The sequence below is a fragment of the Poromitra crassiceps genome (assembly GCF_964638095.1).
Source record: "Poromitra crassiceps genome assembly, chromosome: 18".
Classification (NCBI taxonomy): domain Eukaryota; kingdom Metazoa; phylum Chordata; class Actinopteri; order Beryciformes; family Melamphaidae; genus Poromitra; species Poromitra crassiceps.
The window spans coordinates 31,350,118-31,377,973 of record NC_139636.1 but is presented as its reverse complement, the minus strand read 5'-3'; the positions used below and the strand labels follow the sequence as shown (position 1 = coordinate 31,377,973).

General features: G+C 44.5%; 1 protein-coding gene across 1 annotated transcript; it reads left to right on the top strand.

The window, feature by feature from the left end:
• Positions 1 to 371: 371 nt before the first annotated feature.
• On the top strand, positions 372 to 27,176 carry LOC310793083 (cryptochrome-2-like; the record flags this gene model as incomplete). The annotated part of the gene is made up of 13 exons (XM_083654828.1): positions 372 to 529; positions 3,514 to 3,622; positions 4,602 to 4,744; positions 9,216 to 9,400; positions 10,408 to 10,496; positions 12,846 to 12,983; positions 18,659 to 18,784; positions 19,912 to 20,097; positions 20,875 to 21,026; positions 24,601 to 24,803; positions 25,581 to 25,661; positions 25,835 to 26,438; positions 27,063 to 27,176. The coding sequence occupies 12 exons, from the start codon at positions 372 to 374 to the stop codon at positions 26,431 to 26,433; spliced, it is 2,169 nt and encodes a 722-aa protein (XP_083510954.1). The 3' UTR covers positions 26,434 to 26,438; positions 27,063 to 27,176.
• Between the last annotated feature and the right edge of the window lie 680 nt (positions 27,177 to 27,856).

Genomic DNA, 27,856 nt, shown 5'->3' with positions numbered 1-27,856 from the left:
CTCCGCCACCACCGCCTGACACACCGGTCAAAACGGTGAAAGAGGATTCTGATACTTGGGTCAAATTGTCAAGTTAACGTGAAAGTTGACGAGCTAGAAACGCTGCCATCCGGTCTAGGGCGGGCTCTAGGCGGGAACCAGTAGGGTGACAAAATCAATTGTGGGCGGGAGCCAGGCTCTTTCTCGCCGAGAAGAGCCTGGTGACGCGAGGTTAATTACGACGTGCATACTGACCACGCCCACTCCGCTGTTGGTTCTCGGTTGACAGCCCCAAAGTTACTGAGGGAGTCTCCAAAAGTGTGACTGTTTTTGCCTTTATTTCGGCTCGTCTCTCTGGATTTTTGTATCTAATGATGGACTAATACGTAATCATGGTGGTGAATTCCGTGCACTGGTTTCGCAAAGGTCTGCGGTTGCATGATAACTCGGCGTTGCAGGAGGCCCTGAATGGAGCGGACACTGTGCGCTGTGTTTATATCCTAGACCCCTGGTTTGCTGGCTCTGCTAACGTGGGAGTCAACCGATGGAGGTCTGTAACATCTAGCGTTAGCTATGTTCTGTGAGCCACCTGTGTTTGGTTAGTGGCTAGCTCTATGCTACATACTCATTATAACAGTGTGTATGATTTACTACAGCTGCAGTGCTTGGAGTTAAGGCTTGGGCCTCCTCTCCACGCCAGTTAACTAACGTTAGCTTAGCCTGCTGTTATAGCTAATGGAGAGAACGTCACACCAAACGCTGTACACAAATCGGTCGATTTAATGTTGTTTTTGCTTATCGGCAAACCACACACACCACATAAAACAGTAATGTCACCTACGATCTTTACGAATTGTTAGTCTTACTTCCGCAAATAAGTGATCCGCAAGTAGACCTAAAATGTAAACATTAACAACTGGTTAACAGGTTACACATACACGTAACATGCAAATCACTTCCTAGCGTTATATAGCGTTAAATACAGATTGTATTGAAACAATTGCTATTTGGTTGATTACCTTGTTATAAGGTTATCGTTATGCATGCCGAAGTGAAGGATAAATTCTAGCAATTCAGAAAATACCTTGAATCTTATGCGGCATGTGTCTTTGCCGAAAAGCAAGGCGACATTATTGCTAGCCTCAACGCGAGACTCATCTTGCCAGATTATTGAATGCAGTTTGGTGTGGTGTTCTTTGTAAACAAGAAAACACGACACACCCAGGCTAACTGGTGCATAGTCTTGACTCTTGTGCACGCTTTCACAAGCATTTAATTGCATTCACTAAAGTACTTTTCAACACATGCTAACGTTAGTGATGAAAACACTTGGAATAAGTAACGTTAATAACGTTACGCCTCTTTGGGTAATGAAGAAGTGCAGTAACTAGGCATCCCGCGCGCGCTCGATTCCTAGGCTCGCCCTGCAGCTTGCCGAGCTGGCCCTGCAGCTCGCATACCCAGCTCGGCTGCTGCGCGGCCTCACCCGCAGCTCGGCTGCTCATCAATGTACCGTCTGAAAAACAAAATATTGTTAGCAAAGCGGTTATATACATCTGTCTTCCCCTAAACCCATGAACAAATTTGCATAGTTTGGAGTGGCGACCTCATGCTTGTGTTTTGAGATTGCAAATAATATTTGTTATCAAACATAAAATAATTAGATTTCAAAATAAATGTAATGAGTGACAAAAGCAGTTCCACAGGGAGGAGATCATCTTTCTTAGGGCCGAGGTAAAACTCCATGGCTTCTATTCCACCATCATGTGGAATGTTCGTGTACAAACTCTCCACGTCAAAGGAAACCAGAAAAGAGTTAAAAGATCTTAAGACATCTCTGGTGTCCGCTACATATGAAGGTAGTGTCTTGACAATGTCATTGAGGAAGTGCTCTACAAATTGACTTAAAGGTTCAGACAGCGAAGTTGTTACTGGCTATAATTGGCCGGCCGGGAGGGTTGTCCAACCTTTTATGTATCTTAGGCAATAAGTAGAAAACACAGGTGACAGTGTGTTCTATTTTTTTAAAAATCCTATTGGCTCTTAGTGATCCACTTGTTCTCCAACGCAGGCAGAGTTCAAAATGTCATCTCTCTGTCCCCCGTATATATGTCTCCACAGAGCTTCTCTCTGTCCCCCGTATATATGTCTCTCCACAGAGCTTTGTCTGTCCCCCGTATATATGTCTCCACAGGGCTTTGTCTGTCCCCCGTATATATGTCTCCACAGGGCTTTGTCTGTCCCCCGTATATGTGTCTCCACAGGGCTTTGTCTGTCCCCCGTATATATGTCTCCACAGGGCTTTGTCTGTCCCCCGTATATATGTCTCCACAGGGCTTTGTCTGTCCCCCGTATATATGTCTCCACAGGGCTTTGTCTGTCCCCCGTATATATGTCTCCACAGGGCTTTGTCTGTCCCCCGTATATACAGTATGTCTCCACAGAGCTTTGCAGCAAAGGCTTATAAAAGGTGGTGTTGCTTAATTGTCTTAGGGCCTCAGCAACATAGTCTTAGTATTTTGTATGACCACAGCTCCTCCTCCTCATCAGCTGCTTTTACCACAGCTCCTCCCTTATCAGCTGCTTTTACCACAGCTCCTCCCTTATCGGCTGCTTTTACCACAGCTCCTCCCTCATCAGCTGCTTTTACCACAGCTCCTCCCTCATCAGCTGCTTTTACCACAGCTCCTCCCTCATCAGCTGCTTTTACCACAGCTCCTCCCTCATCAGCTGCTTTTACCACAGCTCCTCCCTCATCAGCTGCTTTTACCACAGCTCCTCCCTCATCAGCTGCTTTTACCACAGCTCCTCCCTCATCAGCTGCTTTTACCACAGCTCCTCCCTCATCAGCTGCTTTTACCACAGCTCCTCCCTCATCAGCTGCTTTTACCACAGCTCCTCCCTCATCAGCTGCTTTTATCACAGCTCCTCCCTCATCGCCGGCTGCTTTTAACACAATTTTAGGATGATCATGTAATTCATTCAGAGCTTTTCTCTCTTAATACAGTGATGTTACAGCTCTTCAAATTGTTTTTTGGTTTGACAGCCGCTTCAATGTCTTTTTCCACTCATTTACTACACGTAGCACGTGTGAGGTTGGGAGCACCTGCAGGCAGCATACAATTTAAATTTTTCTATAGAGGGTCTCTACCTCCTCCAGTTGTTACATCTGATTTAGTATGAATTTTCCCTCCCCCCGGGCTGGTCCGCAAAGCATTTGCTACCGGGCCGCGAGGAAACAATATGATTCGGCACGGAGAAAAAGAGAGGCAAAGAGCGAGAGAGACAGAGAGTGAGATAGAGCGAGTGAGAAAGAGAAAGAGAGAGCGAGTGTGAGAGAGAGACACAGAGGGCAAGCGGAGAGAGAGAGGTTTGAAAAATGAGTGGTGGTGATATTGGCTCCATTTTATTCTGCTGTAGTCATCACAAATCAGACCCTTGATGGTCACAATTTCACAAGGCCTCATCCAAATGATATTAGGTTAGTTCACTCAATAACTGTATGTCTCCCTTTTTGCTTGTGTCTACCTTCAGGTTTCTGCTGGAGTCTCTGGAGGACTTGGACAGCAGTCTGAGGAAGCTCAATTCCAGATTGTTTGTGGTCAGAGGGCAGCCAACTGATGTCTTCCCAAGGCTCTTTAAGGTGTGTATTACCATTACCTACTGAGAATCTTCAGAACCTCTCTTCAGAACTTCTCAACCACGGTCTAAAATGACCACCACAAGGCATCAAATGTCGGTCAAATGAATAGTCAACATTAGGGGTATTGTGTCACACGAGCTGGTCACCTTTGGAGACAAATCATTTGATGCCTTGGTTATATACAGTTCCACCATCGTACACCATCTGATCATCATAAGCCAATCAAATCAAAGCAAGGCTCCTGATTGGCTGCCGGTTCGGCTGCTCTACACAAACACTAAACATCTGTTTCCTCACTGTCTGGAAAGGGGTTGACACACCAGGAGAACTAGAAAGGACTAGCGAGCGACAATGAAGGATGACTTGCGTTGCCTCACATTGCCTGTTTTGGGCCAAAAAGTTGCACTTGCACCGCAAATACTACAGTCCACGGTCAACAGTCAATGAGTGGTGTAGTTTGCAATCATAGTTTTAAATTCACCCACTTGTACTATTGTGTCCAGTTTCAATGTATGTTGCAAAGTATTCCAGGTGTGTGCAGGGCAGAAACTAAAAGGGGGGCGGCTGTAGCTCAGGAGGTAGAGCGGGTCGTCCACTAATCGCTTTGGATAAAAGAGGTCGTGGTTCGATTCCCGGTTCCTCCAGTCTGCATGTCGAAGTGTCCTTGGGCAAGATACTGAACCCCAAATTGCTCCTGATGGTGTGCCAGCACCCTGCGTGGTAGCCTGCCACCATCGGTGAATGTACCTACTGACTGTAAAGCGCTTTGGATAAAAGCGCTATATAAATGCAGGCCATTTACCATTTATAAAAGTAGCTTTCCCAAATTCAGATTTTGTAAGCGCTACTTCAAGCCTTAGCCAATCACTTGAACGTGTTGAACAGTGACTGTGGGACCAATTGAACAAAGAAGTATATATGACAGCAATTTGCCAATAACTCTTTGTTGCTCTGGGTTTCTCTCTCTGTCTTTCTCCAGGAGTGGAACGTGACCAGGCTGACGTTTGAATACGACTCCGAGCCTTATGGGAAGGAGAGGGATGGGGCCATCATTAAGATGGCCAATGAGTTTAGAGTGGAGACCATCGTCAGAAACTCACACACTCTCTACAACCTGGACAGGTGAGTTGCGTACACACCTCCTTCATTCTGCAATGTGGATAGGTCTGGACTAGAGGATACGCGCGCGCGCGCACGCACACACACACACACACACACACACACACACACACACACACACACACACACACACACACACACACACACACACCCACCATGTTCAAAAATCATTTCTACCTCTCTCACCAGCTGCTATTTTTTTAGCACAGCATTTCTCTATCATCTCTGATGTACAGGGTCAGAGGAATATATATAGTCAGTGCAGTATGGTTCTGACCCTCACAATCCTTACTTTGGTTAGTCATCGGCTACGTGCCTAACATGCAATGTTCATATGGTTCTTTGCTCTGAGTTTAGTCTTAAAATCAGATGACACTGGAACGCACAGTTTAATGCACCAACATCAACAAGTCACATGGGTAATGAGTCACATGGGTAATGAGTCACATGGGTAATAGGGGTGTCAAAAATAATCGATTATAAGATGCATCGCGATGCGAACCTGCATGATTCTGCATCGATTCACAAATGTCAAAAATCATTTTTTTTTTTTTTTTTTTTTTTTTAATAATCAAATAAAATATAATGGAAGTACATGCAGTTGTTTATTTTAATTATGGATCATAATACAATGCAATTCTAAATGCACTTTTATTTTAAAAGTAGCCACACAGTGAGAAAAAAGAAAGTGAGAAAAAAAATCATGTATTCAGGGTTTTTTCCCTGCACAAGGTCATGGATGACTGTGCTCCTCTCATAAGGCTTTCAAATGACTTCCTCTTTTGTCTCACTTTGATCTAAATATGTAATTTCCCATATGCCTGCTAGCCCCGCCCACTGGGGACATGCCAGTGACATGAGCACCGAAGCCTCTGGAAAGGCCAAGGAAAGGCCCTCAGGCTACCAGGGACCACTCCCTACTGCCCCTCAGGCTACCAGGGACCACTCCCTACTGCCCTACCAGGGACCACTCCCTACTGCCCCTCAGGCTACCAGGGACCACTCCCTACTGCCCCTCAGGCTACCAGGGACCACTCCCTTCTGCCCTACCAGGGACCACTCCCTACTGCCCTACCAGGGACCACTCCCTACTGCCCTACCAGGGACCACTCCCTACTGCCCCTCAGGCTACCAGGTACCACTCCCTACTGCCCTACCAGGGACCACTCCCTACTGCCCTACCAGGGACCACTCCCTATTGCCCTACCAGGGACCACTCCCTATTGCCCGCTCAAAATGCCTCCCTCATATTAGGGTCTTGATGATTTCTTCATGGTCCTTTATGGGCTGAGAATGATCGCTGACCTGAAACCCATTGGCAACACATTGTAAAATCAAAATGCATGACTGTGAGTCTGTCCTTCCGAAGAGATGGCGTGGCCTGTTAGGTTTTTATGTACATGGGAAATGTCATTAACCTTTATTTAACCAGGAATATTCCCATTGACATTCAGAATCTCTTTTACAAGGGAGTCCTGGCCCAGACAGCAGCACAACAAGTTTCATATAAACATACCAACAGTTTCACATAGATGTACAGACAGCTGGCACACTAGACAGCACTAGACAGCATCTATGTACAGACAGACATAGATGTACAGACAGACACTAGACAGCACTAGACAGCATCTATGTACAGACAGACATAGAAGAACAGACAGCTGGCACACTAGACAGCAAATTCTATCAGGCAATTAGCAGTGTTCAGGAAAAGCATAAATTATGCATTCAGTGGTGACTCTAGCTCACACCAAGATGAGGGTGCAAAAACATTCAAAGCACTTCAGTAAATATGAAATAAATATGCATGCAACTGATTTCTCTCCGTCTCTCTCTATTTTCTGTAGACATCCATGTATTTTTAACATTTTGCAGTATAACAAATGCATGATGCTAGTATTGATAGTCCAACATTTCCTGCACACTGATATCAGTATAATTTCAGTTGTTATTTTTAGTAAACCAACAGAACTGAATGAGTAAGGCGTCCAAGAGAAGGCTGACTAATATTTTGAACAAATCAAGTTAATCTGTGAGTAAATCAGTGCGTCGGCATCATCGCAGCCAGCAGTGACATCCAGTGACCGTTGCATGCTACTGCAGGTCACACCCTTGGCCATGTGCACACACTGGGTGGCGGGATGTGTGTGAATGAGAGCGAATAGCCCTTTCACACGGGGACCTCAAGTCCACGGCCCTTGTTGTGTGAGAGATGATGGTGGTATGAGAGGGAGAGAGAGCGAGGGAGATTAGCTGTGTGTGTTTGTGGTCGTGTGGATGCAGACATGCTCGGTGAGAGACATGTGGCCAGCTTACTGGACTTAAGTCACAGTAGCCACAGTAAACTGTCCAATAGGAAACGGTCCCCGGTCTCAGGTTCAGCCAACAGGGATCCAGAATGAGCTCACAGATATAGACTTGTTGTATAAGATAGCAGCTAAACACACAGCCTCTGTGTCAGCGATACGAGCAAAGTATCCTGATCTAAGAGACAGAAATAGACCCCTGTTATTACCTAGTTGCACAGTATCCATTCCAGATTGTGTCTCCCAGGTGGAAATATGACCCAGGTTTGTCAAGTGATCTGTGATCTGTGATCTGTGCCACTCCTCCTGGCAGTGATTTAGGAAAAGCACTTTCCTCCCTTTACCTCCTGGGTGCATTTTTTATCGGCCTATTTTGACCTCAAATATGCGATCGGCGATCGGCAATTTTTTTATATATATATATATATTTTTTAATAAAAAAAATAGCCCTATCACTAATCAGGCTTTCCAACGATATAAAATACAATGCCAATTGGTATTATTAAAGGGGAGAAATAATCGACCTAAAATAACGTTTCCAAACTTTCTTTGAGGAGTTTATATATCGGTGATCGGTGATCGGTAATCGGTCGATGATCGGTTGGGCAGATATTTCCCATAGGTGATCGGTGGCAAAAAACGTGATCGGTGCACCCCTAATTTTCAGCTGTGTTTTAAATGCGGCTCAGAGCACCATCTAGTAGGGTTTAACTAATGATTCAGCCAGAATTTTAACCCATACTACTTTTTCAAATCTGATAAAAAATATCTCTTTATATAATCAGTTGACGTTAAGGGGACATGCCATAGACCAGTGGTTCTCAACCCTTTTGAGCCGCGACCCCCCAAAAAACGGGTTCTTCCTAAAATGTCCTTAAAGGGCCCATATTTTGCTAATATAATGTATTATTATTTTATTGTTGGCCTCCAGTAGAGTAACTTATTGCATCATTCATAGTTTAAAAAACTCAGTTTATCTTGTACTGGCTCTCACTGCCCCCTTCAGTTCAGCCTCTGTCTGAAACGTTCTGTTTTAGGTCCTGTCCCTTTAAGAACCCCCACCCTCCGAAATACTCCAGGCGAGCAGCGGGGTGAAAGTTTGTTTGCGCAAACCTCTGCCCAGACAGAGGACCCGGACCCCACGTTGAGAACCACTGCAAACCACAATCATGGAGAGAGGGAGAGAGAGAGAGAGAGAGAGAGACGGAGAGAGAGGGAGAGAGAGAGAGAGAGACGGAGAGAGAGGGAGAGGGAGACGGAGGGGACACTGCACGTTTGGCTGCAGCAGACACAGCGTCCTCACAGCCTTGGAGATTTACTCTCAGGCGAGGAGTGACGATTTTTTTGGTGTGCCGTTTTCCTCCAGGCAGCCTGACGCTGATTTCCCCCCTCTAAACAGAGCTCGATTTAAGTTGTTATTTCGGTCTTTTTCAAAATTATTTTTTCATTTTGTAGTAGTAATGGTGCATATTTATCGATACAAGCAGTGTTTTTATTCCAACATGAACCAATAGTATGTTTAATACTAGATTGAAATGCGGCAGTCTACTGGAATGTCAGAACAGGGAAGGGAGGGGCAGGGCGCGCGCGCCGCGGGCCCGGGCTAAGCTTGGCAAAGTTGGCATCACCATGGTAACAAGTCCTACCTGACGTCACTAGAACTATGGTTCTCGCACAAAATCGGCATAAATCCATGTCATCTCGTCTACGAGAGTTCATGGGCGGGAGGGGGGGTTCATGGGGGTAACATTAAAACACTTTCACATATTTATTTGAAGCTTAGCCCATGTTTAATATGACCATCCAAGATTGTAACAACATATATATGATACAAAATTAAGAAATGCATAATATGGCCCCTTTAAATGTCTTGGCGTATGTCTTTTCTTTCCACTATCAAACGTCAGACATTCAAGCTTTTCCAGGCCATAGAGAACAGAACATTGTCACCCAGAGGCCTATTATATATGTTATTGTTCACACGTGTATACTGCCACCCAGAGGCCTATTATATACAGTGTGTTGACACGTGTATACTGCCACCCAGAGGCCTATTATATACAGTGTGTTGACACGTGTATACTGCCACCCAGAGGCCTATTATATACAGTGTGTTGACACGTGTATACTGCTGTACGTTTCTCATCTTGTTTTCCTCTTGCTCACAGGATAATTGAGATGAACAACAATAGCCCTCCTCTGACCTTCAAGCGCTTTCAGACCATTGTGAACAGACTGGAGCTGCCCAGGAGACCTCTGCCTGCCATCAGCCAGCAGCAGATGGAGAGATGTAGAACTCAGATAGCCGACAACCATGACCAGCACTACAGTATACCGTCACTGGAGGAACTAGGTACTACGCACGGGTTTACACTCTAGTTTATGATATGAATCTGTATAGTGTAGCTGTAGGACCAGTCATAATAGGGTTTATGATTATGAATCTGTATAGGACGAATCAGCGTGACGTCACAACCACCCAGAAATGCGGAAACCCCACGGCAGATAACTAATATGAGTTGTGCCAAACAAATGTTAATATCTCAAAAACTAGACATCACGTGGCTTATATATTTTGACATTCTGAGTGAGAGCAGACCAATGAAACGTAACGACCCAAAATGCAATGTCTCAATGCATGTCTCTATGCCGCACAGCATCGGCGCTGATACACACACTGCCTTGCGTGCTGAGTCTCAGGCAAGAGCCCACAAATTCCACAGAGGGCCTTGTAAAATGGAGCCCGCAGTGTAATTGGCCGGATGTTGTCTGAGACGAGAAATGAGAAAAACAAAAGAGGAATAATAAAAAATATATATATTTTGGATATAATGCTCACATCACTGGCAACTGTCAAGTGCTTCCAGTTCTCAGATGAAGGCTACAGGTAACTAACAATAATAGCCTATTCTTACCTTTTCTTTCATCAGTTTGAAGTTAAGCAAATATTCCCAGCTGTGCTCCGTTTTCCTCTTAGTCTCACTTTGGCTCTGTTATCTTTACAACCATCCACCAAAAGTACCAAGCAGGCCTGCTTTATTGCACAATCCAAATCATCAAAACATGCTATTTTCAGCGTGTAGCTTGCTAGCTAGCGTTCTTGTTGTTTCACAGCAGCAGCGGAGGCATTTGAGAGCGACACGCAGGGAGCGTAAAGGGATTTCCCTTCGCTCCAACTGAAATGGTCAGCACCAGTGGCCGAGCCTACCCCCGCAGCCTGCTTCCAGTGAGTCAGACTAGGTCCCAGCTTACCCCCGCAGCCTGCTTCCAGTGAGTCAGACTAGGTCCCCGCCCAGGCAAGGGTGCCCCCTTACCTACTGTATATCTGACCACCTCGTTTCTATGTGTGTGTCTTCCTAGGTTTCAGGACAGAGGGTTTGCCCCCTGCTGTGTGGCATGGAGGAGAGTCGGAGGCCTTGGACAGACTCAACAAACACCTGGACAGAAAGGTACTTTAGGACTCACAATAGGGCTGGGCGATTACTCGAATTTTAATCATGATTACGATTTGGGCTTTCCACGATTCTGAAAACAAGATAATCGACATCAAACGATTTTGCGGCTCTTGTCACTCTCGTTCTGTCTTGTGTTGTAAATCAAGCGCACCCCTTCCTTTGCTCGGCCCCTCCCCCAAAGCCCAAAGCACACCGTTTCGTTTCAGCTCGAGTTGTGAATGACTGTCATGTGAACAGAGAGCCACGGCACGTTTATCCTCCCCGGCTATTTCCTTGGTAGCACAAGAATAAGATGACAGAAGTCACAGAAAGAGAGCCGCTGGTCGAGAAGAGGTAAAACAACTTATGTGGGGTGGAAACACAATTTTCGCAGAGTCAGACAAACACGACCGCGCATATCTTGCATACTAGTATGCAAGATATGCGCGGGCGCGGCTGCACCCCACAACACGACCGCTCTCCCTCTTTGTTTAATCACTTGAAATCCACTCACAAAGTGGTCTATGACCAAGCAATAAACCCTAAACAAACAAAAAGACAAAACCCCATCTAGTCACTCCTGCCACCGCAACGCAACACAGTCATCGATTCAGGACACTCTTTACAATGCGAATGAGTAATTTAATGTAATGTAAACAAATGTTACTCAATAGCGTTCTCATTTGGTTAGTTTTGATGAAATATGAAAGCACTAATTTGCTGTCTGCAACATATGTCCCGACTGTTTTCATTTCACTTAATTAAACAACGGTAAATAAATACCGTTTTCACTGATTGATCACAGATCACACGTCATTTTCTGCGACACTATTTTGGCTAGTGTGAGGTTTAAGGACTACTAGTTCAGATATAGTAGGTCTACACTGTATATTTATTTTAGTTTTTATTTTATTTCTAAATCTTTGCACTTTCAATTTCATTATTTATTTTCAATTATATCTCAAATCCAAAGACATCCAATGTTAAAAAGAAAAGCCAGTGTCAATGTTCAATAAATTCATGATGTTCTCAATGTCAATGAGTAATCGTGTTAAATAATCGTGATCTCAATATCAATCAAAATTATCGTGATTATGATTTTTGCCATAATCGAGCAGCCCTAACTCACAAGCCCATTTTTAGCACTGTGTAATCTTTTCTGTACTGCACATCACCTGTCAATCAAACAGGGTGTCCAGTACTGTGTCATCTTTTTCCTGCAGCACTGCTCATGCTACAGTTAGGTCCATATGTATTGGGACATTGGACACAATCTTCATCATTTTGGCTCTGTACACAGTGGACATGAAATGCAACAATCAATATGTGCTTTAACTGCAGACTTCCAGCTTTATTTCGGGGGTGTTTACAGCCAAATCAGGTGAACGGTGTGAGGCCTTGGCTACACTGATCCGTCAGAAAATGGACAGAATTATTGAAGGACAGATGTCTGTCCGATGAGAACTGAGTCTACGTCAAACCCCTCGCCGAAAGCGCCGGGGCTGCTCCGCAGCCGGCGAGCCTGCCTGCGCAGCCTGCGTGCAGCTCCTTGGAAATGTGACTCGATGCAAATGACATGAACAGCGCGAGTATAATATAATGTAGATCATGTGCAGATAACCAGAGAGAAGTATATGCACTACATTCTCCCCTTGGACTAACTTCTAGTCACTGAAATCCTAGTGAAATCACACAATTTTACTCATTTTGCTGGGGAATCCCTATAGCCTCCTTCACCGCCCCGGCCGCCATCTTCTTTGAAAAGTTGAAACAAATCTCGGAACGCCTCGTCTCGAGACCTCGACTCTGATTGGCTAAACGGACAGTGACTATCCGACCATCCGATACGTCCATCCAGAAAAAGTTCATCCCTCTTCAACTTTCTGTCCATCAAAACGTATGCAAATTTTCTGGATACGTACGCTTCCGAGTGCTCCACGGGCAGTCGGACAGCTGTCGTTGAAAATGAATGGAAGTGAACAGAGAAATTAACGCACACGGACAGACACCACGGATCAGTGTGGCCACGGCCTTAGAATTACAATACATTTTAAGGGATCAAAATAGTTGGACAAACTAACATAATCATGCAATTGTCCAAATGGTTTCTGAAGCATTTGACAGAATATGAGCAGATAATATGGCCCGAAACACATCACAATTCATCCTGCTGCTGTTGTCAGTCGTCACATCATCAATGCAAATGTAAGGGAATCAGTTCTATGAACAGTCATACATGCCCACGCGTTAAAATGTCTTGTAAGTAGTAAGTATTGTATAAGTACTTCAATGCACTTATTTTCACTGTGTGTGTGTGTGTGTCTGTGTGTGTGTGTCTGTGTGTGTCTGTGTGTGTCTGTGTAGGTGTGGGTGGCCAACTTTGAGCACCCTCGGGTCATGTGTTCACTGTTCGCCAGTCCTACTGGCCTCAGTCCCTACCTTCGCTTTGGCTGCCTGTCCTGTAGGGTTTTCTACTACAACCTCCGAGAGCTTTACATGAAGGTAGGTGAGCTGCACGCACGCATACAAAACCTACACCCGGGCTTCTCAAACTCCGGACCAAACTATGAATCAATCCAGACCGGAAAGAATGTAAACAGCTGTGTGATTAGTGAGAAAAACATTCAAAGAAGGAGAGAGCTGCGAGTGCTTATGCAGAACTAGTGCACGTTTAAGTGTGTACACTACAGCGGGTAATGAGCACGTTTAAGTGTACACTACAGCGGGTAATGAGCACGTTTAAGTGTACACTACAGCGGGTAATGAGCACGTTTAAGTGTACACTACAGCGGGTAATGAGCACGTTTAAGTGCACACTACAGCGGGTAATGAGCACGTTTAAGTGTACACTACAGCGGGTAATGAGCACGTTTAAGTGCACACTACAGCGGGTAATGAGCACGTTTATGTGTACACTACAGCGGGTAATGAGCACGTTTAAGTGCACACTACAGCGGGTAATGAGCACGTTTAAGTGTACACTACAGCGGGTAATGAGCACGTTTAAGTGTACACTACAGCGGGTAATGAGCACGTTTAAGTGTACACTACAGCGGGTAATGAGCATTTTTAAGTGTACACTACAGCGGGTAATGAGCACGTTTAAGTGTACACTACAGCGGGTAATGAGCACGTTTAAGTGTACACTACAGCGGGTAATGAGCACGTTTAAGTGTACACTACAGCGGGTAATGAGCATTTTTAAGTGTACACTACAGCGGGTAATGAGCACGTTTAAGTGTACACTACAGCGGGTAATGAGCACGTTTAAGTGTACACTACAGCGGGTAATGAGCACGTTTAAGTGTACACTACAGCGGGTAATGAGCACGTTTAAGTGTACACTACAGCGGGTAATGAGCACGTTTATGTGTACACTACAGCGGGTAATGAGCACGTTTAAGTGCACACTACAGCGGGTAATGAGCACGTTTAAGTGTACACTACAGCGGGTAATGAGCACGTTTAAGTGTACACTACAGCGGGTAATGAGCACGTTTAAGTGTACACTACAGCGGGTAATGAGCATTTTTAAGTGTACACTACAGCGGGTAATGAGCACGTTTAAGTGTACACTACAGCGGGTAATGAGCACGTTTAAGTGTACACTACAGCGGGTAATGAGCACGTTTAAGTGTACACTACAGCGGGTAATGAGCACGTTTAAGTGTACACTACAGCGGGTAATGAGCACGTTTAAGTGTACACTACAGCGGGTAATGAGCACGTTTAAGTGTACACTACAGCGGGTAATGAGCCGCTGTGATGACGAATAGCGAGATTAACCGGGTCCTCCAAGCATGCTCCTAGCCAGTAGGGGTGGGAATCACCAGATGCCCGCGATACGATACTAAAACGATACTTGAGTCACGATACGATAGTATTGCGATATCGCCGATATTGCGATATATTGAATATTGCGATATATTGAATATTGCGATATTTCGATATATTGTCTAACTCCTTTTCCTACCTTTTCCTTGACCTCACCGGAAGTAAAACATGCAGTTTTTTTTGTTTTGTTTTTGCCCAAAATGTAGGGTACATTATTAAGCTTCTCTGGACTCAATACGCCACTGCAGGCGCGGACTGCAACATCGGGCGCTTCGGGCAGATGCCCGGTGGCCTGGCATGGCATGGCCTGCAAAAAAAAAAATTATATATATATATCGATACTTTGCATCCAAATATCGATACAATATCGTCAGGCAAAATATCGCGATACTATGGTGTATCGATTTTTTCCCCCCACCCCTACTAGCCAGCCAACCTCCACACAACGCCTTCAGGGTGCCTCGGTAAAGTCTGCACGTAACTTCACATGATGACGCCTTCAGGGTGCCTCGGTAAAGTCTGCACGTAGCCTCGCGTCACCAGACTCTCTCTCAGAGAAGAGTCACGTGAGTGTGGCATTTAAAGCCACTGTAATCTGTCGCTACAAAATAAATCAACTGGGTGTGTATTACTCAGTGGACAGACATGTGACTCACTTTGCCTTCTGAGCCATTTTACACAGCCTATGTGCTGTAACACAGTGCTGTAACACAGTGCTGTAACACAGTGCTGTAACACAGTGCTGTAACACAGTGCTGTAACACAGTGCTGTAACACAGTGCTGTAACACAGTGCTGCACTTTCTATTTTTCTGTCCTTTCTTTTTGTCTATGTTTGAGACAGGCACTGATATCACAGGATGCTGTGAAGAGTACATGGTGATATAATTTGTAAAGATTTTATTCTAAAAATATATTATGGTGTATTCTGTTGTTAACTCATTCACCGCCAAAGACGTCTTTGACGTGTTATCAGAAATAGCCATCCACGCCAAAGACGTGTTTGACGTGTTTTTGTTTTTATTAGTGGAGCGCATAGTTCAAACACTTCCCCAGCCTGTGACACAGACACAGGTCCCTAACCTCAAAGTCAAGCTGACAGCACGTTATCAAACACATACCGCAGCTGTTGTTTGAAATGAGGAAGAAGGAGGAAAGGAGGAAACACAGAGAAACGCGCTTCCTTGTAGAGAGGAGAAACGCCATTGAAACGCCCCTCGGCGCGCTGCACTGCTCGCCTTGCTGCAGGGCGAACCTGGATTGCCTAGTCAAACCCGTGACGAACATGATCGATCCGGTTCCAGCAGCGCCTGGTCCCAAAGCCAAGCCGGACCCGTTCCTGTGTCGTGTCGCAGCATTCGTCCCAGCCCGAACGAGAGGAGGAAAACGAGCAGAGGCAGAGGCTGGACGCTGATCTCAAACCAGTTAGGTGTTCCCCTCCTATGCTAATTTGCGGGGGGAGGAGGTGCGATACAGCAGCAGCTGTGGACAGAACTCTCTCTCTCTGTGTGTGTGTGTGTGTGTGTGTGTGTGCGTGTGTGTGTGTGCGTGTGCGTGTGCGTGTCTGTGTCTGTGTCTGTGTCTGTCTGTCTGTCTGTCTGTCTGTCTGCACACTCACTCACACTGAGCAAACTGTATTGTTGAATGTAAAAAAAGCACTTCATATATATATATATATTTTTTTTTTGTCATTTGTGTCATAATGAATAATATTTACATGTCTGATGTCAATACAGTTCAAAATAAAAGAATTGAGAGCGAGTTCTGCCTGAGATTGTGTGCTGTACATAAATGCCATTTTCTGCAATTTCTTTTCTCAGAGAGACCTTTTTGGTGAAAACAGGGTGTATATAAATGGCTATAAGTAGAGTACAGAACATGCTAAAAGCTCACTTTTTTTTCCTGGTGAACCCAGAGACGTACATCTTCATTTTGAGGTATTGCAAATCACTTTGGTGCTAATAGATAATTTACTGTGGGTCTTGAAAGATGACCAACAATTATGAAAATCTTTGGCCTGTGCTAAATATTGGCAGTCCTAAACTGGCCATGAATGAGTTAAAATGTTTTATATATTTTTAAAGATAATTTTATTTCAAATTGTATAATTAAATAATTTTTTTTATGTATTTTGTAAAAGTTTAATTGTGTTTCTTATTTTTAATATTAGGTATTAAGTATTGAATCAGTATCGAGTATCGTATCGAGTATCATTATACAAAACTTGGTATCCTATCAAAGTTAAAATTTTGGTATCCATCGAGACAACAACACTAGTCTGCGATACCATGAAACCGTGATATTTTTGTCCAAGGTTAGCATACCGTCAAAAACTTATACCGGCACATCCGTAGAGACCATTTGTTTATTATATCGCAATCGCAATATTGTCCACAATAACGTACAATCGTACCTTTTTCCCAAATCGTGCAGCATTAACTATTTTCCTATGGAAGGTGCGCAGATTCCGCACTCACCGCCGGCTGCACAGTGGATCGGGCGTTTTTCTGCACTGGTTGGTCGCGCAAAGACTTGGAAAATAGTTCAACTTGGGCATGCGTCACTTCTCAGATATCATCTCTGCTTTGCTGCTGCTCCTACTGTAGTTTTGAATGTGTGTAAATTATGTTATGGACAAGTTATGGACATGATTTATGTCTGTGCCTTTTACTGGCATTGTTCTGGTCCTTTGGACATAAAATTCACACGTAGACCTTCAATAAAAAAGTTTGAGTACCCCTGACATGCACTTCGTCTGTGTAAATCTGTGATGTAGCTTAAAGTGTAACTAACCTCCAAAACACTTTTTTTCAGCTTTTAACCAATATATATGACTTTGGGGGTGATGTGTGAAGAATTCTGGTCAGAATTTCCACATTTGACACCAAACTGTTGCCATTTTACCATTTGTATCATTTTTCAGCAGCATATCTGGCATAAGCGCCCTCTAAGGGTGGAAAACTGCTTTTTTTTGTGCCCTCAAATGAATGGGATATTTGGTACAACCTGACGTCACGGTGGGTTTAGCGCGTGCATCTGGTGCATCTCCAAAGCCTATACAACTAGGCAAGATGGAAAAACCTTACTTAGTATCAGGCTCCAGAGGGCTCTAACTGAAGTAAAAAAAAATCTGTTTGCTCTTAAAATACTGAACCAAACGTCGTCAAAGTTGGCACATGTCTTAATTATAGTTAGTTTCCCGCTGAATGTGTCATTACTTTATTGATATCTTACCTGGATAAGCTCGAATGATGATGTTTATATTATCAGTCCGAGTTGCAAGCACACTGTCTCCAGCCCAGGCAGGCGAGAGTCGTACTGTTACATGGACGAGCCCCAAGCTCCGCGGGCGCGCGCAGCAGGCCAGCAGCAGCTGGGCTCTCTGTGCTGAGAGCAGCAGAGAGAGCAGTCTGATATTTCCGCAAACAAATATGGTCGCAGTTTAGCGCACATGTAAAATATAACGCTATACTACGACGTGACAACGTGACAAAGCTTCTCTAAACACATCGGCTACTATCATATTTCCCTGCATCCCTCCTACTGAGATTATATCGGTAATGATTTTGGACAGACTGAATGCGCGGAGGAGAGATCTGCACTGCAGCTGTGCCCTCTGAGAGACACTCGCCTCGCTCCGACTACTGTGCCCGTCTGTGAAAAGCGTCCTGTCCAGTCGCACCTTCGCAAACAGATGCGGGATTCCCTCAATCCTGTACCCAATCTCAGACTGTATTCTCTAAATCGCACACCAGCTATTTCTGTCTACGTGGAGAAATCTCGCATTGTGTTACCCCAGAGCGAGAGGTTTGTCCTCACTGTGTGCTGTGTGCTGCGAGCAGCGAGGCTCTTAACGTAAGTTTAGACAAGCCACATGCAAGCCACGCACACACACATGGGACAAAATGGGACAAAAATAATTAAATTTCTAGTTCGCCACTGAATGGCCAAATTGATATAACTATCAACCATTTCAGGATTTTCTGTTTCCATACAGGCCACCAGCGTTGGCTAGTTGATGATATTTATAAAGATATCGCCCCTCTCAAATAAATTATTTTTTAGGCAGTAGGCAAACTGTAATGGCGTCGATTTCCGAAAAAAAATCTTGACTTAACACAGCCAAAGAGTCTAGTATAGACAAGAGTATATGTCATTTCTTGGTTTTTTCAATAGGTATTTTCAAATCACTGTTCTAATACATATCTAGGGGGTTAGTCCCCCTTTAAGTAGTAGCAAACATGTGTCACTCTCTTTGACCCTAACAGTTGAGATCACAACTGTCCCTTTCCCCTGTCTCTCCCTCCTTCTCTCTGTCTGTCTCTTTGTCTCTGTCTCCGTTAGCTTCGTAAGCGATGCAGTCCTCCGCTGTCGCTGTTCGGCCAGTTGTTATGGAGGGAGTTCTTCTACACAGCCGCCACCAACAACCCCAACTTCGACCGCATGGAAGGAAACCCCATCTGTGTTCAGGTGGGCGAGCGCACCACTCCATTCAAAAGAACCAGGTCGTACTCCACACAGTGACCAAATCCTATTCATTTGATGACAAAAAGGTGATCTACCCTCTGGTCCTTGAACAGTGTCTGTGGATACGAAGTCAACATCTGTCTTAAATCAGGTCAGGGTGTGAGTCACCTGTGAGTCACAGGTGAAAATAGAAAACATTTGATACAAGAATAGCACACCTGTTCGCATGGAATTGTGATTTTATTATTATTATTACTAGTGCCTGTTCCCCCCCATGCACCACCCACTGGGCGCTGTCCCCCACACTAAGGCCACTTAGGCCCCCCTAAGCGCACTCCCCAAGTTTGAAGTCGATCCGACAAATCAGATTTTAACTAAGTAGATTCTGCACCCCCCCCCCCCCATGGGTACATCTACCCATTCCCCTCCCCCCCATTCATACATCCTGCTCTCCCACTCTTCACCACCCCCCCGATTGGTGCCGTACCCGTTACGCAGTGCCCGTTCCCCTCCCCCCTTGACATCACTGATGTCACAATTAAAATGTAAAATGTCGCTGTAGCTCCCCCCATGGGCGTATTTATTTAAAAATAATTCTCGCAACTGTACTCGGTCAGGTCCTCCTATGCACACTCCCCAGGTTTTAAGTCGATTGGCTGGTGTCTGCGCGTGGGAAGCCGCATTGAGCGTATGTGTCCTGGTCGCCGCACTAGCGCCTCCTCTGGTTGGTTGGGCCGCCTGGTCGGGGCAGGAGGGGACTGGTGGGAATAGCGTGATCCTCCCGCGTGCTACGTCCTGCCGGTGAAGCTCCCCGCTGTCAGGTAAAAAGAAGCGGCTGGCAACTGTACGTGTCGGAGGAAGCATGATGCTAGTCTATGGCTCTCCCCAGATTGGCAGAGGGTGGAGCAGCGACCAGGGCAGCAGGGGGGAAATGGGCGAAAAATCAGAAAAGAAAGAAAAAACCTACTGAAAAGCTACTGAGATGACAATACTTACTGTTATCATCCAATACTTTTGGATTCAGACTGCAGTGTTTTGAAAGTAAGGGATTTTTATCTTCAGTGTTTTTCCAGAGAGCTAGAAGAGAGCGTAGTGCCTCACTCTTCTGTATCTGGTGTTTTCCCCTCCAGATCCCATGGGACCAGAACCCGGTGGCGCTGGCTAAGTGGGCCGAGGGTCGTACCGGCTTCCCCTGGATAGACGCCATCATGACCCAGCTGAGACAGGAGGGCTGGATCCACCACCTGGCCCGACACGCGGTGGCCTGCTTCCTCACGAGGGGGGACCTCTGGATCAGCTGGGAGAGCGGCATGAAGGTAGCATCATCACACACGCTATGAAGAGCGTGACTTCACCGTCACATGCTTAGATTGAGTCCCTAACACGGCAGAAACATGACAGAAAGGCTTTCAAGCTATATGCTGCATTCAGGTGCTCCTCGAAAGCTCCTACTTCCCCGTTGTAGAGTCGTAATTACGACAGGAAGGGCACCATTCAAGTGCGACAAACATGAACGCCAGAAGTAAGGTTGTTTTCTCCTGGCTGGTGTTTTCTTACCAAAAGCAAGTAGTGGGTCATTATGGTAGCTTTGTAGGCCATAAATGTGCAACTAATCAAAATAAATCATAGCTACTATGCACAGAAACTTTCTCCACTTAATTGGTGGCACAGACTCCAAACCTTCTGCCATTGTTGTAGTCCCGAATCCTCACGCAACGTCACAGCTGGGAAACCCGGGGATCATCGGAATTTCCCAAATTCCCACTCATAAATACGACATTTGAGGTCCGTTCATGTGCTCGCAACTCGTAAATACGATATATCCGAGGAGCACATGAACGCAGCATACAACAATCTTCAGTCGTTAATAATCAGAGCGTGCTCTGTAGCATGTAAACGGGTATATGAATGGGATCTTCTATAAGCAACACATGTAAACACCATCACAATATTGTCTTGTTTGAAGGTCAATAGTAGAATGAGTGCAGTGGATGTAAACATAGTCAGTGTTGTGTATCTCTGTGTTGATCCAGTGGATGTAAACATAGTCAGTGTTGTGTATCTCTGTGTTGTGTATCTCTGTGTTGATCCAGGTGTTTGAGGAGTTACTGCTGGATGCAGATTGGAGTGTGAATGCGGGCAGCTGGATGTGGCTCTCCTGCAGTGCCTTCTTCCAGCAGTTCTTCCACTGCTACTGTCCTGTGGGCTTTGGAAGGCGTACTGATCCAACAGGAGACTACATCAGGTACACTATATACCTGTACTATTATACTGATCCAACAGCAGACTACATCAGGTACACTATATACCTGTACTCTTATACTGATCCAACAGCAGACTACATCAGGTACACTATATACCTGTACTATTATACTGATCCAACAGGAGACTACATCAGGTACACTATATACCTGTACTCTTATACTGACCCAACAGCAGACTACATCAGGTACACTATATACCTGTACTCTTATACTGACCCAACAGCAGACTACATCAGGTACACTATATACCTGTACTCTTATACTGATCCAACAGCAGACTACATCAGGTACACTATATACCTGTACTCTTATACTGATCCAACAGGAGACTACATCAGGTACACTATATACCTGTACTCTTATACTGAGCCAACAGGAGACTACATCAGGTACACTATATACCTGTACTCTTATACTGATCCAACAGGAGACTACATCAGGTACACTATATACCTGTACTCTTATACTGACCCAACAGCAGACTACATCAGGTACACTATATACCTGTACTCTTATACTGATCCAACAGCAGACTACATCAGGTACACTATATACCTGTACTCTTATACTGATCCAACAGCAGACTACATCAGGTACACTATATACCTGTACTATTATACTGATCCAACAGGAGACTACATCAGGTACACTATATACCTGTACTCTTATACTGATCCAACAGCAGACTACATCAGGTACACTATATACCTGTACTCTTATACTGACCCAACAGCAGACTACATCAGGTACACTATATACCTGTACTCTTATACTGACCCAACAGCAGACTACATCAGGTACACTATATACCTGTACTCTTATACTGACCCAACAGCAGACTACATCAGGTACACTATATACCTGTACTCTTATACTGATCCAACAGCAGACTACATCAGGTACACTATATACCTGTACTATTATACTGATCCAACAGGAGACTACATCAGGTACACTATATACCTGTACTCTTATACTGATCCAACAGCAGACTACATCAGGTACACTATATACCTGTACTCTTATACTGATCCAACAGCAGACTACATCAGGTACACTCTATACCTGTACTCTTATACTGACCCAACAGCAGACTACATCAGGTACACTATATACCTGTACTCTTATACTGACCCAACAGCAGACTACATCAGGTACACTATATACCTGTACTCTTATACTGACCCAACAGCAGACTACATCAGGTACACTATATACCTGTACTCTTATACTGACCCAACAGCAGACTACATCAGGTACACTATATACCTGTACTCTTATACTGACCCAACAGCAGACTACATCAGGTACACTATATACCTGTACTCTTATACTGATCCAACAGGAGACTACATCAGGTACACTATATACCTGTACTCTTATACTGATCCAACAGCAGACTACATCAGGTACACTATATACCTGTACTCTTATACTGACCCAACAGCAGACTACATCAGGTACACTATATACCTGTACTCTTATACTGATCCAACAGCAGACTACATCAGGTACACTATATACCTGTACTCTTATACTGACCCAACAGCAGACTACATCAGGTACACTATATACCTGTACTCTTATACTGATCCAACAGCAGACTACATCAGGTACACTATATACCTGTACTATTATACTGATCCAACAGCAGACTACATCAGGTACACTATATACCTGTACTCTTATACTGACCCAACAGCAGACTACATCAGGTACACTATATACCTGTACTCTTATACTGACCCAACAGGAGACTACATCAGGTACACTATATACCTGTACTATTATACTGATCCAACAGGAGACTACATCAGGTACACTATATACCTGTACTATTATACTGACCCAACAGGAGACTACATCAGGTACACTATATACCTGTACTCTTATACTGATCCAACAGCAGACTACATCAGGTACACTATATACCTGTACTCTTATACTGACCCAACAGCAGACTACATCAGGTACACTATATACTTGTACTCTTATACTGATCCAACAGCAGACTACATCAGGTACACTATATACCTGTACTATTATACTGATCCAACAGCAGACTACATCAGGTACACTATATACCTGTACTCTTATACTGATCCAACAGGAGACTACATCAGGTACACTATATACCTGTACTCTTATACTGACCCAACAGCAGACTACATCAGGTACACTATATACCTGTACTCTTATACTGACCCAACAGGAGACTACATCAGGTACACTATATACCTGTACTATTATACTGATCCAACAGGAGACTACATCAGGTACACTATATACCTGTACTATTATACTGACCCAACAGGAGACTACATCAGGTACACTATATACCTGTACTCTTATACTGATCCAACAGCAGACTACATCAGGTACACTATATACCTGTACTCTTATACTGATCCAACAGCAGACTACATCAGGTACACTATATACCTGTACTCTTATACTGACCCAACAGGAGACTACATCAGGTACACTATATACCTGTACTATTATACTGATCCAACAGGAGACTACATCAGGTACACTATATACCTGTACTATTATACTGACCCAACAGGAGACTACATCAGGTACACTATATACCTGTACTCTTATACTGATCCAACAGCAGACTACATCAGGTACACTATATACCTGTACTCTTATACTGACCCAACAGCAGACTACATCAGGTACACTATATACCTGTACTCTTATACTGATCCAACAGCAGACTACATCAGGTACACTATATACCTGTACTCTTATACTGATCCAACAGCAGACTACATCAGGTACACTATATACCTGTACTCTTATACTGACCCAACAGCAGACTACATCAGGTACACTATATACCTGTACTCTTATACTGATCCAACAGCAGACTACATCAGGTACACTATATACCTGTACTCTTATACTGATCCAACAGCAGACTACATCAGGTACACTATATACCTGTACTCTTATACTGATCCAACAGGAGACTACATCAGGTACACTATATACCTGTACTCTTATACTGACCCAACAGGAGACTACATCAGGTACACTATATACCTGTACTCTTATACTGACCCAACAGCAGACTACATCAGGTACACTATATACCTGTACTATTATACTGATCCAACAGCAGACTACATCAGGTACACTATATACCTGTACTCTTATACTGATCCAACAGCAGACTACATCAGGTACACTATATACCTGTACTCTTATACTGATCCAACAGCAGACTACATCAGGTACACTATATACCTGTACTCTTATACTGATCCAACAGCAGACTACATCAGGTACACTATATACCTGTACTCTTATACTGACCCAACAGCAGACTACATCAGGTACACTATATACCTGTACTCTTATACTGATCCAACAGCAGACTACATCAGGTACACTATATACCTGTACTCTTATACTGACCCAACAGGAGACTACATCAGGTACACTATATACCTGTACTCTTATACTGATCCAACAGCAGACTACATCAGGTACACTCTATACCTGTACTCTTATGATGCAAATGTTCATGTTGCTTTGCTCCAGGCGTTACATCCCCATCCTGAAGAACTACCCTAACCGCTACATCTACGAGCCGTGGAACGCCCCCGAGTCGCTCCAGAAGGCAGCCAACTGTGTGATCGGGGTGGATTACCCCAAACCCATGAGCAACCACGCAGAGGGCAGCAGGCTCAACATAGAGAGGATGAAACAAGTCTACCAGCAACTCTCGCATTACAGAGGACTCAGTAAGTCAACTGCTGTCCTAACAAGACGTACCCTTAGCTTGGCCAAACTGCACTAGACTGCACACGTCAAGCTAAAGCCTAAGGGACTGTGAGCTCAACCTAGTCAACCCCAATTATATTTGGGGCAGGGTGTCGAGGCTATCTACAGTAGGCTTGTCGAGCACTACAGGAAAACCTGCGTGTCTCTCGCACTACTAGGCTACATTTTAACTGATCAAAAATCAAGCAAAGAAATCACCAAGGAAATTCCCACCCCCGATTCATCTAATCACCCAACCCTATCCTCCAATCAACAGCCAGAAGACTCCTCGGCTTGGCATAGCTTGCAGTTTGAACTAACACACTGCAAACACTCACCTGAAAAGTTTTTTAAATTCAAGTATTGCCACTGGCTATTCAAAGATCTGTTCTGGGACAGCTTCATTTGCTGATCAGACTACGCTGCCACTGATTCTGATACTACAGATGATACTGGCACACCTCGAAAAAGAACTATTAGCATTTGCATCTGTAGCGTTTTTCTCAAACAAAATGTTACTTTGTGCTTTACAGAAGAATCTATAAGACTGAGAATAACAACATCATATTAGGAAAATGCATCAATTAATTTATTAACGTAATAAAGGAAGTGAAAAACAATGTATAAACAACACAGAAAGTAAGAGCCAGGGAACCCAGATATTGAACAACTCAAGAATTACATCACTTGTGTGTGTGTGTGTGTGTGTGTGTGTGTGTGTGTGTGTGTGTGTGTGTGCGTGTGCGTGTGCGTGCCAGGTCTACTGGCATCAGTGCCAACTATCCAGGAGGAGGCGGAGCCACCGATGACAGACGACTCCCAGACTAGCAGTGGCCCTGGTAGGAATAAACCCACTCCAGAAAATGAATCTTATTTTTCAGCTGAGTTGTGTTTGGTTGTTGTTGTTGTGTTTGGTTGTTGTCTACACTACACTATCATACCACATCTCACTACTACAGCTGGACACTGTCTGTACTTTGTGGGCTGATTGCCTTATTGTGTGTTTTTCTAGACTCTCCTCTCAGAGATGCGGCAGACAGCGTAGCAGCCGGTTGCTCTGCGGCTCCCGACTCGTCCACGATCTGCACGTCCTCCACAGCCATCAGCTCACCCCCAGACCCGGGCGAGGCAGCAGCCCACGACGCAGCGCAGACACCCTGCACCTCTGAGGTGCCCCCACACACAGCCTCGTCTCCAGCCCCCACCGCAGCCATCACCTCCACCTCCACAGACTGTCCAGCAGCCACCTCCCCAAACCAGGCCACGGCGTCGTCTCCCCCACCACCTCTCTTCCCAGCCCAGAGCCCAAGTCCCACCCCGGCTTTCCCCTGCCCGGCACCAAGCGCCGCAACCCCGCTGCAGCAGGCTGCCTCTCTCGTCCCGAGGAGGAAAGGCGTCCCCCGCAAGATCCGCCGCAGCCAGAGGCACCGAGGCCGACAGACCTGCAGCACCACAGCCAGACAGACCTGCAGCACCACAGCCAGACAGACCTGCAGCACGGCAGCCAGGGAGGCAGAGAGGAGAGCCGGGCAGGAGAAGATGGTGCAAGAGGAGGCAGAGGAGAGGATGGAAGAGGAGAGGTCCGCACAGCGAGCAGGCAATTCGCCGTGATACAAGTAATTAAGAAGTGTTGTGTGTGTGTGTGTGTGTGTGTGTGTGTGGTGTGTGTCTGTGTGTGCGTGACGAGGATGGTGACTCCTCTTTGCTGCTCGGACTTGTCCTCACATCTAATGACTTCAGACTCCAACTCTCGATAAGTGACTTGATGATCAGCACCTTGAGATTTGTTTTACATTTTAAAGTGTGCTATATAAATTAAAGCCATTATTATTATTATTATTATGACCAATGAGCATCTGCAAAAGAATGGCATTGTTGAGTATTTGACTTAGTGTGAGGGTGATACTGAGATTGATCATGTCTGGGAGGGTGCAGCTAAGAAAGAAGAGGATGAATTGAAATTGAGCATTATTGAACATAGAGAAATTAATGAAAAATGTGTGCAATATGAAAAAGTGTATAGCCTACAGTAGATAGAACACATGAGAAAATGGGAGAATATGAAGCAAAAAATTACATTTTTAATCAAATGTGCAAATGTACGTTATATTCACATAAACATCTCTTCAGAAAGCAAATGTGTGAAAGTCCTGGGATTCTCACCACTTCCTGTCTGTCCATATTGAAGGATCATCTCCGTTTCCTAAAAACACTGTTTTCTGCTGTGTTTTCTATTTCAGGAGGAGTTTGACTCAACGGTCGTCAAAACTGCCACCCGGCTGACTGGACGACACAGATGGATAGAAGGAACAGTGTTTTGGAAGTGTCGATAACACACACATACACCAAAAGTGGAAAGAGTGCTGATCTAGAAACACAGTAAATTAATTACTTTTGAGTGAATTTTTATTTTATTTTATATATGGTCCAAAAGTACTAATTTCTACATTATCCATGCAGCAGGAACAACCAGAGTGACCTTCCAAAAAGAAGCTAACGCTACATGTCTCAAAATCATTCTTATTTGAGAAAGTAAATTTACTCAAGTGAAGTGAAGTACAGTAATAACTAGAGTAATCTCATCTACATAGTACCGTAAATTCCGGACTATAAGGCGCACCGGTGTATAAGCCGCACCTGCAAAGTTGACTGTTTTTTTCATATATAAGCCGCACCGGACTATAAGCCGCGGGTGTTTTAACACATTGACTGCCAGCCGTTTTTTTTTTGCTGTAGGTAGCTTCTGCCAAGCCGTTTTTTGAGGATTCTGGCTCATTTTACAAGAGCCGAGGATTCTTTTCTGCTTGGAGTTTGTGAACACAAAGTTCACAAAAGTACTAATAGAATGTGTGCTTTCTCTGTCTAAAAGAGTTAGTTTGTAGAGTTAGTAGTTATGTAGATATTAGCCGTTGAGTACAGCATGGTTTTAGCGTCTGAGAGTGAAAGCTGAGATAATCGCAGTTTTGTGAAATTCAATCAAACAGGCAGAACAGTCACTTTAACCATTTATTTTTGGCATCAGTGAGAGATCAGA